Source organism: Camelus dromedarius, chromosome 5, assembly GCF_036321535.1.
Source record: "Camelus dromedarius isolate mCamDro1 chromosome 5, mCamDro1.pat, whole genome shotgun sequence".
Taxonomy (NCBI): Eukaryota; Metazoa; Chordata; class Mammalia; order Artiodactyla; family Camelidae; genus Camelus; species Camelus dromedarius.
Window position 1 is genome coordinate 82,783,885 of NC_087440.1, and position 12,710 is coordinate 82,796,594.

At 52.5% G+C, this 12,710-nt stretch overlaps 1 protein-coding gene across 6 annotated transcripts in view; it reads right to left on the bottom strand.

Moving 5' to 3' along the window:
• CCDC88C (coiled-coil domain containing 88C) overlaps window positions 1-12,710 on the bottom strand; it is a 122,035-nt gene that overhangs the window by 48,803 nt on the left and 60,522 nt on the right. For all 6 annotated transcript variants that reach the window (XM_031454194.2, XM_064486204.1, XM_064486205.1 and 3 more), the window contains 6 exons: window positions 11,021-11,079; window positions 10,138-10,221; window positions 7,596-7,736; window positions 6,986-7,170; window positions 6,217-6,298; window positions 5,714-5,872 (listed from right to left, as the gene is read on the bottom strand). In XM_031454194.2, coding sequence (XP_031310054.1) covers window positions 5,714-5,872; window positions 6,217-6,298; window positions 6,986-7,170; window positions 7,596-7,736; window positions 10,138-10,221; window positions 11,021-11,079 — 710 coding nt within the window. The remainder of the gene's footprint in view (window positions 1-5,713; window positions 5,873-6,216; window positions 6,299-6,985; window positions 7,171-7,595; window positions 7,737-10,137; window positions 10,222-11,020; window positions 11,080-12,710) is intronic.

Sequence of the window (12,710 nt, forward strand, 5' to 3'; positions counted from 1 at the left end):
TTCAGTCCAGTGTTCAGTGAGCACCCACCATGCAACAAACACTTGTTTCCAGGGGTGCCTCCTGACCCCTCAAAAGCACCAAACTCCAGAAGGTGGGGGTAGAATCAGAGAAACAACCAGCTCCTTCACACTGTGCTCAGACTGCAGCACCAATGGACCCCCAAGGAGTGCAGAGCAACAGAAAGCCAGCCCCTTAGGTGGGGGGAGACCCTGAGTCACGCCACTCAGGGCGGGCGGACCTCCCACCCAGTAAAGATCGCCCCCTTGCTAACCTCAGTCTGCCCGCAGTCCTAGACGACTCACCTGCTTTTAAACTGTCTGACTGGGGGACTGCAGTGGACAGAACCGTAAACCAAGCATCGGGTTTGTCCTGCTCTAACTTTGTGTACTGAATTTTACCCATTTTCCTTAGAAGTTATTAGAAAACGCAAAGAAACAGAAACTCCTAAGTGGAACGGGTCTCCCTGTTCAAGGTGATCTTGGTTCCCTGCATTTTAACATTCCCCACTTACACCTTGATGTCCAGGTGCTGACATGAACCGCCAGAGGCCAGGCTCCCTCGGCCCTTCATGGCATCCAAGATCCTGGCTGCCACCACCACCTCGCCAAGCACCCCTATCCTCCTCTCCCCTGCACTGCCTTTGTCTGCATGACCCCATCCGTTTTATTTCCTTCTTCCTTGGCAAGGCTGGGGTCCTGGAGGTGCAGAGATGCATTTCAATGCCAGGCCCACCTCCTCACTAACTGTGATGCTGGACAAGTTACCAATTAATCCCCAGTTTTCTCATCTGAAAAAATAAGAGAAACTAACAGGGGCTGCTCAACCGCAGAGGGCCATCCTGAGGCTTAAATGTGATGATATGGTTTGAGCTAACAGTTCCTGGTGTGAAGGAAAAGCTGCATAAACGGAGTTACTGCTTCTCATTTAGAAACCTCACCTCACCCACTGTGGGCCAGACGATGGGTCTATAAAGGGCCAGGTAGTAAATGTTTCAGCCTTTTCAGGTCCAAAGTCTGTCAGTCACGACTGCTCAGCCCTGCTGGCACAGTGCAAAAGTAGCCCTGGACTGTGTGAAGGGGTGGGTGTAGCTGAGTTCCAATAACACTTTACTTTTAAGAACTGCTGGTGGGCCAGATTTTGCCCCTGGACTGTCTGAGCTGGACAACGTGCTGGGCTCCAAGGACTCAGACTCAAGGTCAGGAAGGCACAGACTCAGTCTTTAAGGAGCTCCCACTGTGAGTGGGAAGCAGGGACATGTATCTCTACAACTCCACGTGATGAGCCTGTCTGGGGGGCACAAGCCTGAAGAGCTTGGCCCACCCACTCCTCACCGGCCCTGTGCAGTAGCGGGGAGATGGGATGGGCTGGGGGGCCTCAGAGGGCACCAGGGGACCTGGAGGGAGCTCAGTGTGGCTGGAGCAGAAGGTTCCACGGGGACCAGAGTGGGTGAGCGTCAGAGGTGGAATGTGGATATTTTCCCAAGAGCAGCGGGGAGGTGCCTGAGGAGCTCTTAGAAAGGCCGCTCTGGCAGCAGCACAGGCGGATGTGAGAGAAAGACAGAGGAGAACGGCCATTTCAGATGGCTGTGGAGGGCGTTCTAGAATAAAGATGGTATTATTCCTGTGCAGGCACTGGGATAATATGTGCAATGACAGAGAAGGCTGGCACTGTGGTGGGACTCACTCTCCAAACACCTGCCCTGGCCAGGGACGGGCAGGGAGGTGGAAAAACGGACTCTGGAGGATGGAAAGCACCTGGGGCTGGGGTGGGGGAGGGTAGAGAGAGAGGAATCAAGGCTGACCAGGCTCTGGCCCAAGTACCTGGGTGGGTGGATGGTGGCCCCGGTACAAGCAGGTCTGAGGGAGGAGGGGGACACCGACCATGAGACAGACGGAAGTCCAGAGGGTGGGAGAGACCCAGCCCAAAGATGAAGATCTGAGACTTGTCAGCCTGTGCATGTCAGCTAAAGAAGGGGGTGGAAGGCAGAGAAGACATCGTGGAGAAAGGCCAGATAACAGAGCAGAGCAAGGTGACCACCTGCTTGGGCCCAAGAAGGTGAAGTGAGAGACTCGGGAAAGCCAGGTGAGTGAGGAGAGGAGGGCGGTGGTGTCCGAGGCCACAGAGAGGGCAGGCAAGGGAGGCTGGGAAGTGCCTACTGGGCTTGGCACCAGCACCATGGACCCTGATTCTTAAGCGTGGTTTCAGGTGAGTGGAGGTGGAGGCAGATCGGCTACGTGAAACAGGAGGGCCGGGGGTAGAAGGTGAGGCCATGAAGGACACAGCCGTATTCTCTCCTTTCCAACAGGCTTGGAGAGGGACCCGAGTGGCTGGTGAGGGACGGGGGAAAGTGGGAAGGGTTTGATTTTGTTTAATTAAAGATGGGAGCATCTTGGGGATCCTAAGGATGAGAGTCAAATCAACAAATGTATCTTGAGCATCACCCCCACCCCAAGATGATGGAGATGTAGTTTCTGACTCCAGAAGCTGCATCCTGGTGAGGAAATCTGCTGGAACCCCAGAGCGCAGGTGAGTGACTCTGCCTGGGGTCAGAGGGGCCTGGGCAGAGGGTGAGTGGAGACAGGGCCCCATCTCCCAGGCCGGGATGGGCAGGGCAGACCAAACCCACAGCCCATCTCCCCTCCTGAACCTGGGCAACACCAGGGATGTCTTAAGGGTGTGACATGTGTGAGCTGATCATTAACCCAGCTCCCAAATGCCTCACCAACAAACCAGCAATCCCTGCAGGGACTGGCTCCAGGGACCCCCATCTCTGTGGAGAGGGGCTTGCTAGGATAAGCTCACTGGGGCACCAGGGTCTCGGAGATGCCCAGACCACTTCTCCTTTTACAGAAGGGACAAGACTTGCCCAACACCCAGCAGGTTGATGTGGCAGCTAAGACTGTACCCTGCTAGGTCTCCACCTCTCAGACTTCTGTTTATTTCCGAGTCAGCACAGACCAGGAAGCTATAAACCTCAGAGGAGTGGAGACAGGCCCACCTTGTCTTCACCCTGCTCAGGACGCACACGGACCTATGCCTCTATCCTCACCACTGGGAATTTCAGCCAATTAACAAAACACAGGACAGCAGGAATCTCCCAGGCAGTCTCCCCTCCCACGCCCTCTGGACAGCACCCCCGTGCCCTGATAGCAGCGAGGTGTGACAACTGTTTACAAAGGGACCTCGAGGACCACCCCATGCCCCACCCAACATGGCCCGCTGTGCCTAGGGATCCCCACACTGCGCTCCTCTCCTTGAATCTTAATCCTTATGTAAGCTGGACTGGGACCCACATAAACACCACCAGGAGTTTAAAAACAAAACATGGAAATTTGTGTTCCATGTTATTCTAACCAAAATTAACCTTGCCCTCGCCCTGAACCCTCATCCTTTATCTTTCCTCCCACTTGGCCCTGACACACTCTCCCTTTCGTGATGTGCAGCTGTTTCTCGACGGTGAGACTGGACGGGCTCTGAGGGAGGGTTGCTCCCCCCTAAACCCAGAGGAGCGCCCCTGAACGGTGGCTGTCTGTGCGTGGGAGCTAGCTCATGATCACACCCCTCTCTCTGTCCCACTGCCCATCACAGCTAACACTGTCTTGTTCCGAAGGAGACAAAAACTCATGCTTCTTCCCCGTTCTTCTCTCCAGACAGCAAGTCTTTTCATTACTGAGCGATGACTTTTTACTTAACTTATGTAGTGATGACCAAGTGCCATGTGTGTGTCAAGCAGGCCCCGCCCTCAAGGCTCCAGGTCCACATGAGGCCCTGGGCCATGCAGGGTGGATGGCAGGTCTGCAGGTGGCTCGCAAGGCCATTGTACCTACACCAGTCCTAGGAGGGACAAGGACACGTGCTCCTTCTCGCCACTGATCTCTGAGCCCTGACATCACGGGCATCTGAGAAGAGCAGGGTCATCCTCTCTCTAGTGGCCTGGACTCACTAGCCAGCCTCGGCAACAAAGCATGTGCAGACCCACGTGTGTCACGTGTGCCTGCCCCAAGGAAACATCCGCATAGATGGACGCTACAGGACTTTCTCTCGTGATTAACAATATGAATGCAAAATTTAAGGCATTAGTAGCTTCATGGTAACTTCACTAAGAAAATTACTTATCAACATGAAAATACCACTGTTACCACACAGAGGCATGATATTTGAAAACATGGAAAAGCAGTTTCCAGGTGAAACACCTCTACAAGTCAGGAAGCACCCTGAATGCAGAGAGCGAGTCATTTGTGTCTGGATCTGGTATAGGACTTGGCCAGGAATGAAAACAGACTGCAACCTCCATGGATGGTGTCGGGGTGAGACATGGGAGCCATGCTTTTGTGGTCCCCAAGTGCAGGAGGGGCTGGAGGGGCCGCTGAGGCAGCAGTTGGGGAAAATCTGTGCTTGACTGTCCCCAATTCTCTCGGCAGCATTTCCAGCCATCCATGGAAGCCCTGGGATGTGCCTGTATCCTGGAACCTGCTGTGCCGGGATTTATGCCTTTCAAGTTCAGCAGAACCAGTGGACCACCTCCAGGACAAAGCCCAGAGCTAGTCTCCCACCCCCACCCTCTCTCAGCACCCAGGGGCCTTCTCTGCAGGGGACAAGGTGAGTGCTGTGTCATTAACATTCCACTGGGAACAGACACTCCCTGAGTAGGTCTGAGGAACTAACAAGCCCTGGACCACAGCCTTCCCTGACTTGCCTCTGCAGGGCCGAGGGGCCCGAGGGCCCACCTACAGCGGGAGAGCCTTCCCCAAGCACGCCTGTCAGCAGCTAGGCAGGAGGCCCTGAGCAGGGAGGACGCAACACTGTGCTTCCCAGCCCTCTGTTCGGTCCCTTCAAAAGCCTCCTAGGCAGCAAGAATCAACACTGGGATTATTTCTTACCATCGAAAAGGCCCCTCAGTATGTGTTGGTAAACTGACCCCCCCAGCTCATTAAAACCACCTCCAAACCCCAAGATTGGCAATGGGGCAAAATTCCTAAATTCTCAGAAAAGAGTGTCCAGGAACCCGCTGCTGATGTGAGGCAGTCAGGGTGAGTGGTCAAAGCATCAGTGACCCCTGGGCCCTGGTCTCTGTTCCTGCTTCAGCCCTGACAGCCTCCCCTCCACCTACCATAACCGGGGTATCAGTGTAGGGTCCAGCACCGAGGGCTTCCTGTGGCTGTTGCTCAAACACTACTAGGTATTTTACCTCTTTCATCTTAAAAACCTCAGGAATTAGTACAATTATCTCTATTTTACAGATAAGATGCTGGTCCTGGCCAGATGTAGCCACAGAAACTGCAAGAAGTCTAAGAAAGAAGACGACAGGTGACTAGAAAGTCATCACTGCGGCATGAAGCAGGAGAAAGAAAAATCTGGAAAGAAATCAGTACCCTTCACCACCCAACCATACTCCTTCCCTTGACCACCTGACACTTCGAGAGAGGGGAGGAGCAGAGATGGAGAAGCAGAGATGGAGGCCTGAGGTGCAGAGGAAGCATCAGCTGTATAAGTGTTACAGCTCTGCTCCCACCAAAGCCACCAAGGACAGAGCCATAGAAAGGGCTCTCTTAGAAGCGTCCTGAGAGGTGTCCTGCCAGCCCCGCCCCACCGGAAGCTCCCTGCTCACCTCCATGCGGGCCCCGCCCACCAGAAGCCCCACCTCCACGCGGGCCCCGCCCACCGGAAGCCCCCCTCCATGTGGGCCCCGCCCACCGGAAGTTCCCCGCTCACCTCCATGCGGGCCTTGTAAAAGTCCACATCGTGCAGCTTCTCCCGGCAGCGCACCAGCTCCATCTCCAGCCTCTCCACGCGGTTCGCTTTCTCCCGCAGGGAGTCCAGCTCATCGCGATAGGCGCGGGCAGACCGGGCGTCAGCTGCCAGCTGGATGTTCTGGGAGACGGGCAAAGACAGGAGCCTTGCTTAGGACACTCCTCTGGGGAGGGAGGAGAGGGCTGAGTCTTTGAAGTGCAGCGTTCCCACGCCATCTCGGTGGCCCAGGGGCTTCACGTGCAGGCCATTGCATGTGGTCCCCAAACGCTGTCCCTAAAAAACTGTCACCCTCACAGCTGTTCTCAGGACAACTGGCTCTCAGGCAGTGTTGCTTGAGTTTGAAAACAGTGGCCTTTGCTGAAAGCTCCCGGGTTGCATTCCTGAACCCCTGGGCCACAGGTACTGGCTACCGGGGAGCCCAATCCACCCCACCCCCCTCCACACCCACACCGCTTCCTGCTCACCTCCTGCTTGACTTTCTGCAGTTCTAGCACCAGCTGATCCACCTCATGCCTGGTGTCCACAAGCTGCTCTGTCTTCTCCTCCCTGGGGGCAATTGGGAGGACGCGTGGTGAGAGGGTCTACTCGGCAAGCACCCGGAGCAGCCCACCACCAGCGACACCCCGGCGGGGAAAGGAAGGAGGACTGGGCTCTGGGGATGATGAGGGAAACTGGCACGTGGGGCTGGCAGAAATGTCCCTGAGTCAAATTCTTTTCCACTTTAAGGTCTTAAACGCCTACCCTCAAACTACATCCATTGGGTACCAGGTAGGTTTCCCTCTGAGGTTACAAAGAGGTAAGGAGACCCTGGCCACAGCTGCAACATTCCCCTGCCAGCCAGGCCGCACGGCCCACTCACTGGTGAGGAGGTGGAAGTGGGCAGCTCCTCAGATGATGGGCACAATGTCACTCCCAGCTTAGGAAATGGGGAACACGCTCACCAGATGAGGTGAGCATCCTCCCTCAAGCCAAAAACCACACCAGTGCATGGCTATTTAAGGCCCAGACAGCCTGAGTGTGGACTGTCAGGAGCCCTGAAGACCTGGTAGAACCCCTCCTTGTGCAGGCTGGGGGAGGGAGGTAATCAACCCACGTTCAGAGCAGAGCCCAGCTGACTCTGGGGCCCAAGTCAGATCTCCTGTTCACTGCTACGCAGGAGTGAACCGCACATGCTAGAAACACGTCTCTGCATAAAAGCAGAACAAACAGCCCGGGGCCGGGCAGAGGACTCACAGCTCCTGCCTGACACGGCGCAGCCTGGCCTTCGTGTCTGCCAGCTCCACGGCCAGGTGCTGCTTGTCCTCGCTGGAGAGGCTGCTGGTGGGGCTGGGGGTGGACTCGGCGCTGGAGGACTTGATGGGGCTGGGTGGGTGCTGCGCCTGGAGGTAGTCCCGCTCCTGAGTAAGGTCCACGATCAGCTGCAGGGGGCAGGCAGGGAGAGGAAAAGGAGAGGCTAGCACCATGGGCTCCTGCACCCACACCCTGCACAGTACCTGCGCCCACATTCCGTGCACAACTAAGAAAAGACAAGAAGGCAATAAAAGATGTCGGCCAGACTGAGAAACCAGGAGGGAAACAGGAGAAATGGGATGTACGTTTTTAAAAGGAGATGAAGTATTTATTTAGTGGGACAAAAAGGAGCATGTGAATGAGGAGGGTCCCTGAGCTCTAAGTTTGGATGAACTTCTACCTTCCCACAGGGGTCTCGGGAGGTGACTCCACCAGAAACCAGACAGAGAGGGCCAGGGGGCATCAGACTTGAGATGAAGAGTCAGGATGAGGAGGGCAGTCCAGGCCCGCATCCCTCCCGGACCCGTCCTGCCAAGATCACCCGCACATGCACCTCCGTGCACTCATCCCGCTCGTCGATGAGCCTCCGGAGGTGAAAGACCATGTTCCTCGACAGGGCCTCCAGCTCCTCGGGGGCCACATCCGGGAGCTCCAACCACTGCAGGTCAAACACGTTCTCCTGGTTGTGGGTCACCTGTGGGCACAGAGTCGGGTACTGCAGAGGAGGGCAGGGAGTAGCCACGGGGGTCCCTGAGAGCGCCCCTCAGTGGCCAGGTGGGGCGGGCACAGCTGACTCAGTCCCCTGACATTATCCACCCTCGCTGGCAGATTTCCTGTGGCAAGGAGAGGGCTCCTTAAGCAAGTGCAAACTCCCCTCGGCCAAGGTCTGTTAAGACAAGCCGCGCCTGCTCTTGACAGTGGTTCCAAGAGGACACTGATTCCTTTTTTAAACACCAGAGAGCACTCCTTGTAACACAGTATTTCCCCAAACATAACCAGTCATCAGATATTCTTACTGAGGCATCGATTTACAACATAGAGAAGGTAAATCTTAGGGACACAAGGGGTGAGGATGTATGTTATTCAACGTATGTTATTTCTTAAAATCAAAGCCAAATACGGCAAATGTTAAAAATCTTACATTGGAATACTGAGTACATAACAATCTTACACTAACTTCTGGGCGAAGTATTTCATAATCTAAAACAATTTTCAGGTAAGCCTGTAACTCATCCCCACAGGCCACCTAAGATTGCCTAGTTTCTCCCTTTCTGGCAGGTGTGAGTGGAAGCCCACAGCTACGTATACACTGGGCAGCCTCTTCAATGACTCGGCCCCTCTGAGCGTCTCAACCTGACCACACCCCCCTCCAAAGACGTGCCACAGGAGATAGAAGATCTGTTCTGATTCCCCACGTTCTCAGTTGAGGGAGGTGCGTATTAGCAAAGTCGGGGCCCAGCAGGGAAATCAGAAAGAAAGCAGGGATATGCACACACAGAGGCACACACAAAAAGTGCTTACATTTTTCAAAGCAGTAAATGGAGAGAGCGAATAGCTTAAAAAAAAAAAAAAACCAATCCAAGGCCCTTCAGTTTCTCAAAAGACACCCACTTTCTTACCTCTCTCCATCTTACAAAGGAAAAGCTGGGATTTAGTCAATCTCAAGAGTTAGGAGAAATCTCACCCCCTGGTACAGGGCACCCTCAAGGCACGGAACTGGGAACGGGAGGCTGGGTTCCAGGCCTGCTCCATACCACTGCCTGGGAAAGGCCTCTGTAAAAGGGGTTCCAGGTGCAGCCACAGCCGCACACCAGGAACCCAAAGAGCTTTTCACTGAAGGCTTATGCTTCTCCTCCTGACTCTGACTCAGTGGGTCTCCTGTGGGCCTGGGCACCTGAATGTTTAAGAAGCACCCACTAATTCTGAGGCCTCGTCTCCATGGCCAGCCACTTAATTTGATAATCATGCGAGGACCCTTTTCTTGCTGTATACTTTTTTTTTTTTTTTTTTTTTTTAATATCCTACTGGCTGAGCAGGAAAGAGTAAGTGGCAAAGACCTGGCTAGTCTCAAAAGGACCCAGTCCCCAGATACACTTTCAAAACAGACACACAAGGAAAATTAAAAGGCAGAATAGTTCCTAGGCTAAAAGGTCACTGACACAAATGGTTGAGAATATTTCCTACCATACTGACTGTTCCCCTGATGCCGGCTTTGCTGGACCCCCTACCCACAACAAGCCTCACCTGTCTCTTGCTTCAAATCCTGACTCAGAACTCACCACCCACAGCGCCCTGGCCGGCGGTGAAAGGAAGCCCCTCAGCCCAGTGCAGCCTGTCCCCGGCACTGGTGTGGGCAGCTCGGGCTCAGCTGCCTCCGCCAGTTACACACCTGCTCCTACGTCATCCTGCTCGTGTCTTTTCCAGGCATGTATCTCATCTGTCCATTAGACAGAAGGCTGAACCATGTCTCCTGAGATATTAAAACATAAAGCACTTCTTCTTTTGAAGAGTGGGGTGGAGTTCAGGGAACTAACTTTCAGGTGAGTGCTTGGTTTCTAGGGGAACCGTCTTCTCAGTTGCTACCGCCTCCGCCAAGGTCAAGGTCCCGATCCCAGCCAGGGGGGGCTGAGCCTCCGGAGACAGCCCTTCTGGGGCTCTTCCCAAGGGGTGGTGGCTGTTCCTCTGCCATGTCACTGACGGAAGCTGAGAATCTTCTCTACAAAGATCAACCATTTGAAGCAGGGTGACATTTGCCAGAATACATTTTCAGGGACTGTAAATCAAATTCTGAGCCTAAACCACTTGACAGCTCTTAAAAATAGTCTGAGTCCATATTAGGCAAGAAGAAGAGGCAAAAGAAGACTTGATTGAGGTGGGTTTTTTGTAATTTTTATTTAACCCCCATTTTATTTTAGCTTGCTGACAGCTACCTTTCTAAATAGAATCAATTTGTCTGTGATGTCTGAAACCTAAAATTAGCAAACTCATTAATGGGGGATGTATTCTTCAGACTTTTCACTGGTGGAGAGAGCCTGCCTCCTGGGTGCCACGGGAGCAACTGTCCACAGCTGAGCCCCACAAAGCCACACACCTACCTCCTGTATATGGGCCACGATCCCAGCTTGGGTCTCAATGTCCAGCTGTTTGATTCTTTCGATAAATTCCTCTTTCCTCTCACACTGTGGAGGGTTACAAATGTTAATGAAAGCATTTTATAACGAGGGCAACTTGGGGCCACCAGAGCCATAGGAATACAGTTTCAAAAGGAACCACCCACCCAATCCCTGGCTTTTTCTTTTATAACCAAGGATGCTCTGCCCTTCTACCAGCCCCTTATGCTCAAGTTTCTCTAGAAGTGGCTCAGACCACCTATATCTGAATCACCTGGCTAGTGGAAGGGGTGCTTATTTTTAAAAACACTGGGTGTGGGACACAGGCAAGCTCTCCAGGGGATTCTTAAGCAACTGAAAATCAGGAACACCTGGTTTAGGCCAGCGGATACCAAACCTCACCTGTAACAGGCCAGGTGGTAAAAAAAAAAAAAAAAAAAAAAAAACTTAGACTGGGCAGGTCATCGTCTGAGCTCCGCTGCTGTACTGTGAAAGCAGCCACAGGTAATACGTAAAGGAATGAGCGCAGCCATGTTCCCATAAAACTTTATTTACAAAAATAGTTGGCAGGTCAAATCTGGCTCACGGGCAGTTGGCTGATCCTTGCTCAAGATGTTCTTATACTGGGGACAACTGGCTAAATGGCACTGGCCCCAGGGATCCCCACCTGGCCTCCTGCCTAATGGGCCCTCGTGCTAGAAATGGTTGTCACTTAAGACAGTGTTTGTCCCTTCCCTTGCAGGGACCCAGCAACCTTCCATTATCTTGGGCTGAAAGCAGTTTCACTCCTTCCTCACCTAAGGGGGTGCTTTATCCCCACCAATCCAAACACAAGAGCAGCCCTCTCTGTCCCCCCGCCAACCCCTACCTGGACAGCACAGCCCAGAACCAGCAGCAGCACCTTCTTAATCTCCTCCATACTCTTCCCTAAATCAAAAGAGCAACATATTTCATTAAGCTCAACTGTTTATAAAATTTTACCAGTGATATGCATCTGCTGGAAGGGGAAAAAAAAATCAGATAAACTAAAAAAAAATCACTCTACCCACTCGTATCCACTCAAGGTGTACACACTCCACTTGTTTTCTACACATGGGTTTGTTTATTTTTTAAACCCAATGAGAATTCTGTACATAATTTTTTGTGGCCCTTTTCCATTCAAATCTGTTGTAAGAAACAATCCTTCCATAATAACTGATGAACATCAGCATCGCTTTTCAGTGTTTGTGGTAGGCAGGGTACCATGGAAGAGAACAGTCCCCACAGGAAATACTCAGTAGACTCTGAGATAAGACTGTACCCAGCCCTGTCCTTCCATCGTACAAAATCTCAAACAAATAAGGGAGAAGAGTAACGTGGGCCCCTACACTTATCACTGGCTTTACACTATCAACATTTTCACAGCTAGTCCATCTCCCTCCCGTCCTCTTCATTTCTCAGTTTCAATGTCTGGCTGGAGCATCCAAAATAAAGCAAGTCCCAGACACTACACACACATTGTTTTTGATGGTCTCAGACTTACTTTTTACAAAGGCTACAAACGAATTCAATCCATCCCTTTCCAGAGATTTGATTTTTTTGATATTTTACTGTAAATGATGCTACAGAGAACATCCTGTGAGCTAATTCTTTATGCACACCCTCACTTCCTGCTTTAGGATAAACTCATCTTTTAAGCCTCTCCTACCTCCAAACTGCCCTGCAGAACAGCTCTGCCACTTTACTCTCTCACAACCAGTACACAATGCACCCCACCTCCCCACACCCAGACCAACGCGGTCTCACTGCTCTGTCTCAGTGTTGCCAGTTAGGCCAAAAAGTCCTATTTCATCATTTTGCATTGTGTCTTTCTTTATGCTTGAGGCCAAATGCCTCTTCACCTGTTTATTAATCACTTAAATAGAGTCAGGATAAGGGGCCTAAAGACCTGGCCTGGTCACCAGGAAGCCTGTGACCCGGACAAGCTGTACTTCTTTCCAGCCTCAGGCTCCACATCTGTGAAGTGGAGGCAGCTGGCCCGGGGGATGTGCAGGGCGCCTTTCAGGTGAAAAGCTCTATGGTTTTCTGCCTTTCTCACACACCCTTTTCTATTTGGAGAAGAAGGGACATGCCAGAAGAAGCACTGTTTCCCTGGAAGACTTACCAACACCTGCTCACGTGGTGCTAAAATGGCCCACAGCATCACCAACGACCCCTGGGATGAAGAAAACCAAACTTGTGCCCCAAGAACTAGCGCTGGGGTTCATTTTGGGTCCTCGGGTGTAAGGCGTGTATGGAGTAACATGTGACCTCGTCCTAATACCTCTCGGCTAAAAGCAGCTTTTCCTGAGACGACATTATTATGGTCGAGTCTCAGGGCTGGCGTCCCCCTTCCCACTTCCCAGTCTGAAGGTGGGCAGGATGGGTGGGCGGGCAGGACACAGGGTCCTTGCAGAGCATTCATATTCCACACTCACAACAATAAGAATCAACCCACGAAGATCAAACCTTCTCTTTGCTAATAAGTGGAGAACTTCCTCAATGTCTGAAATGGAACAATTCTCAAAAGATTTTTATGG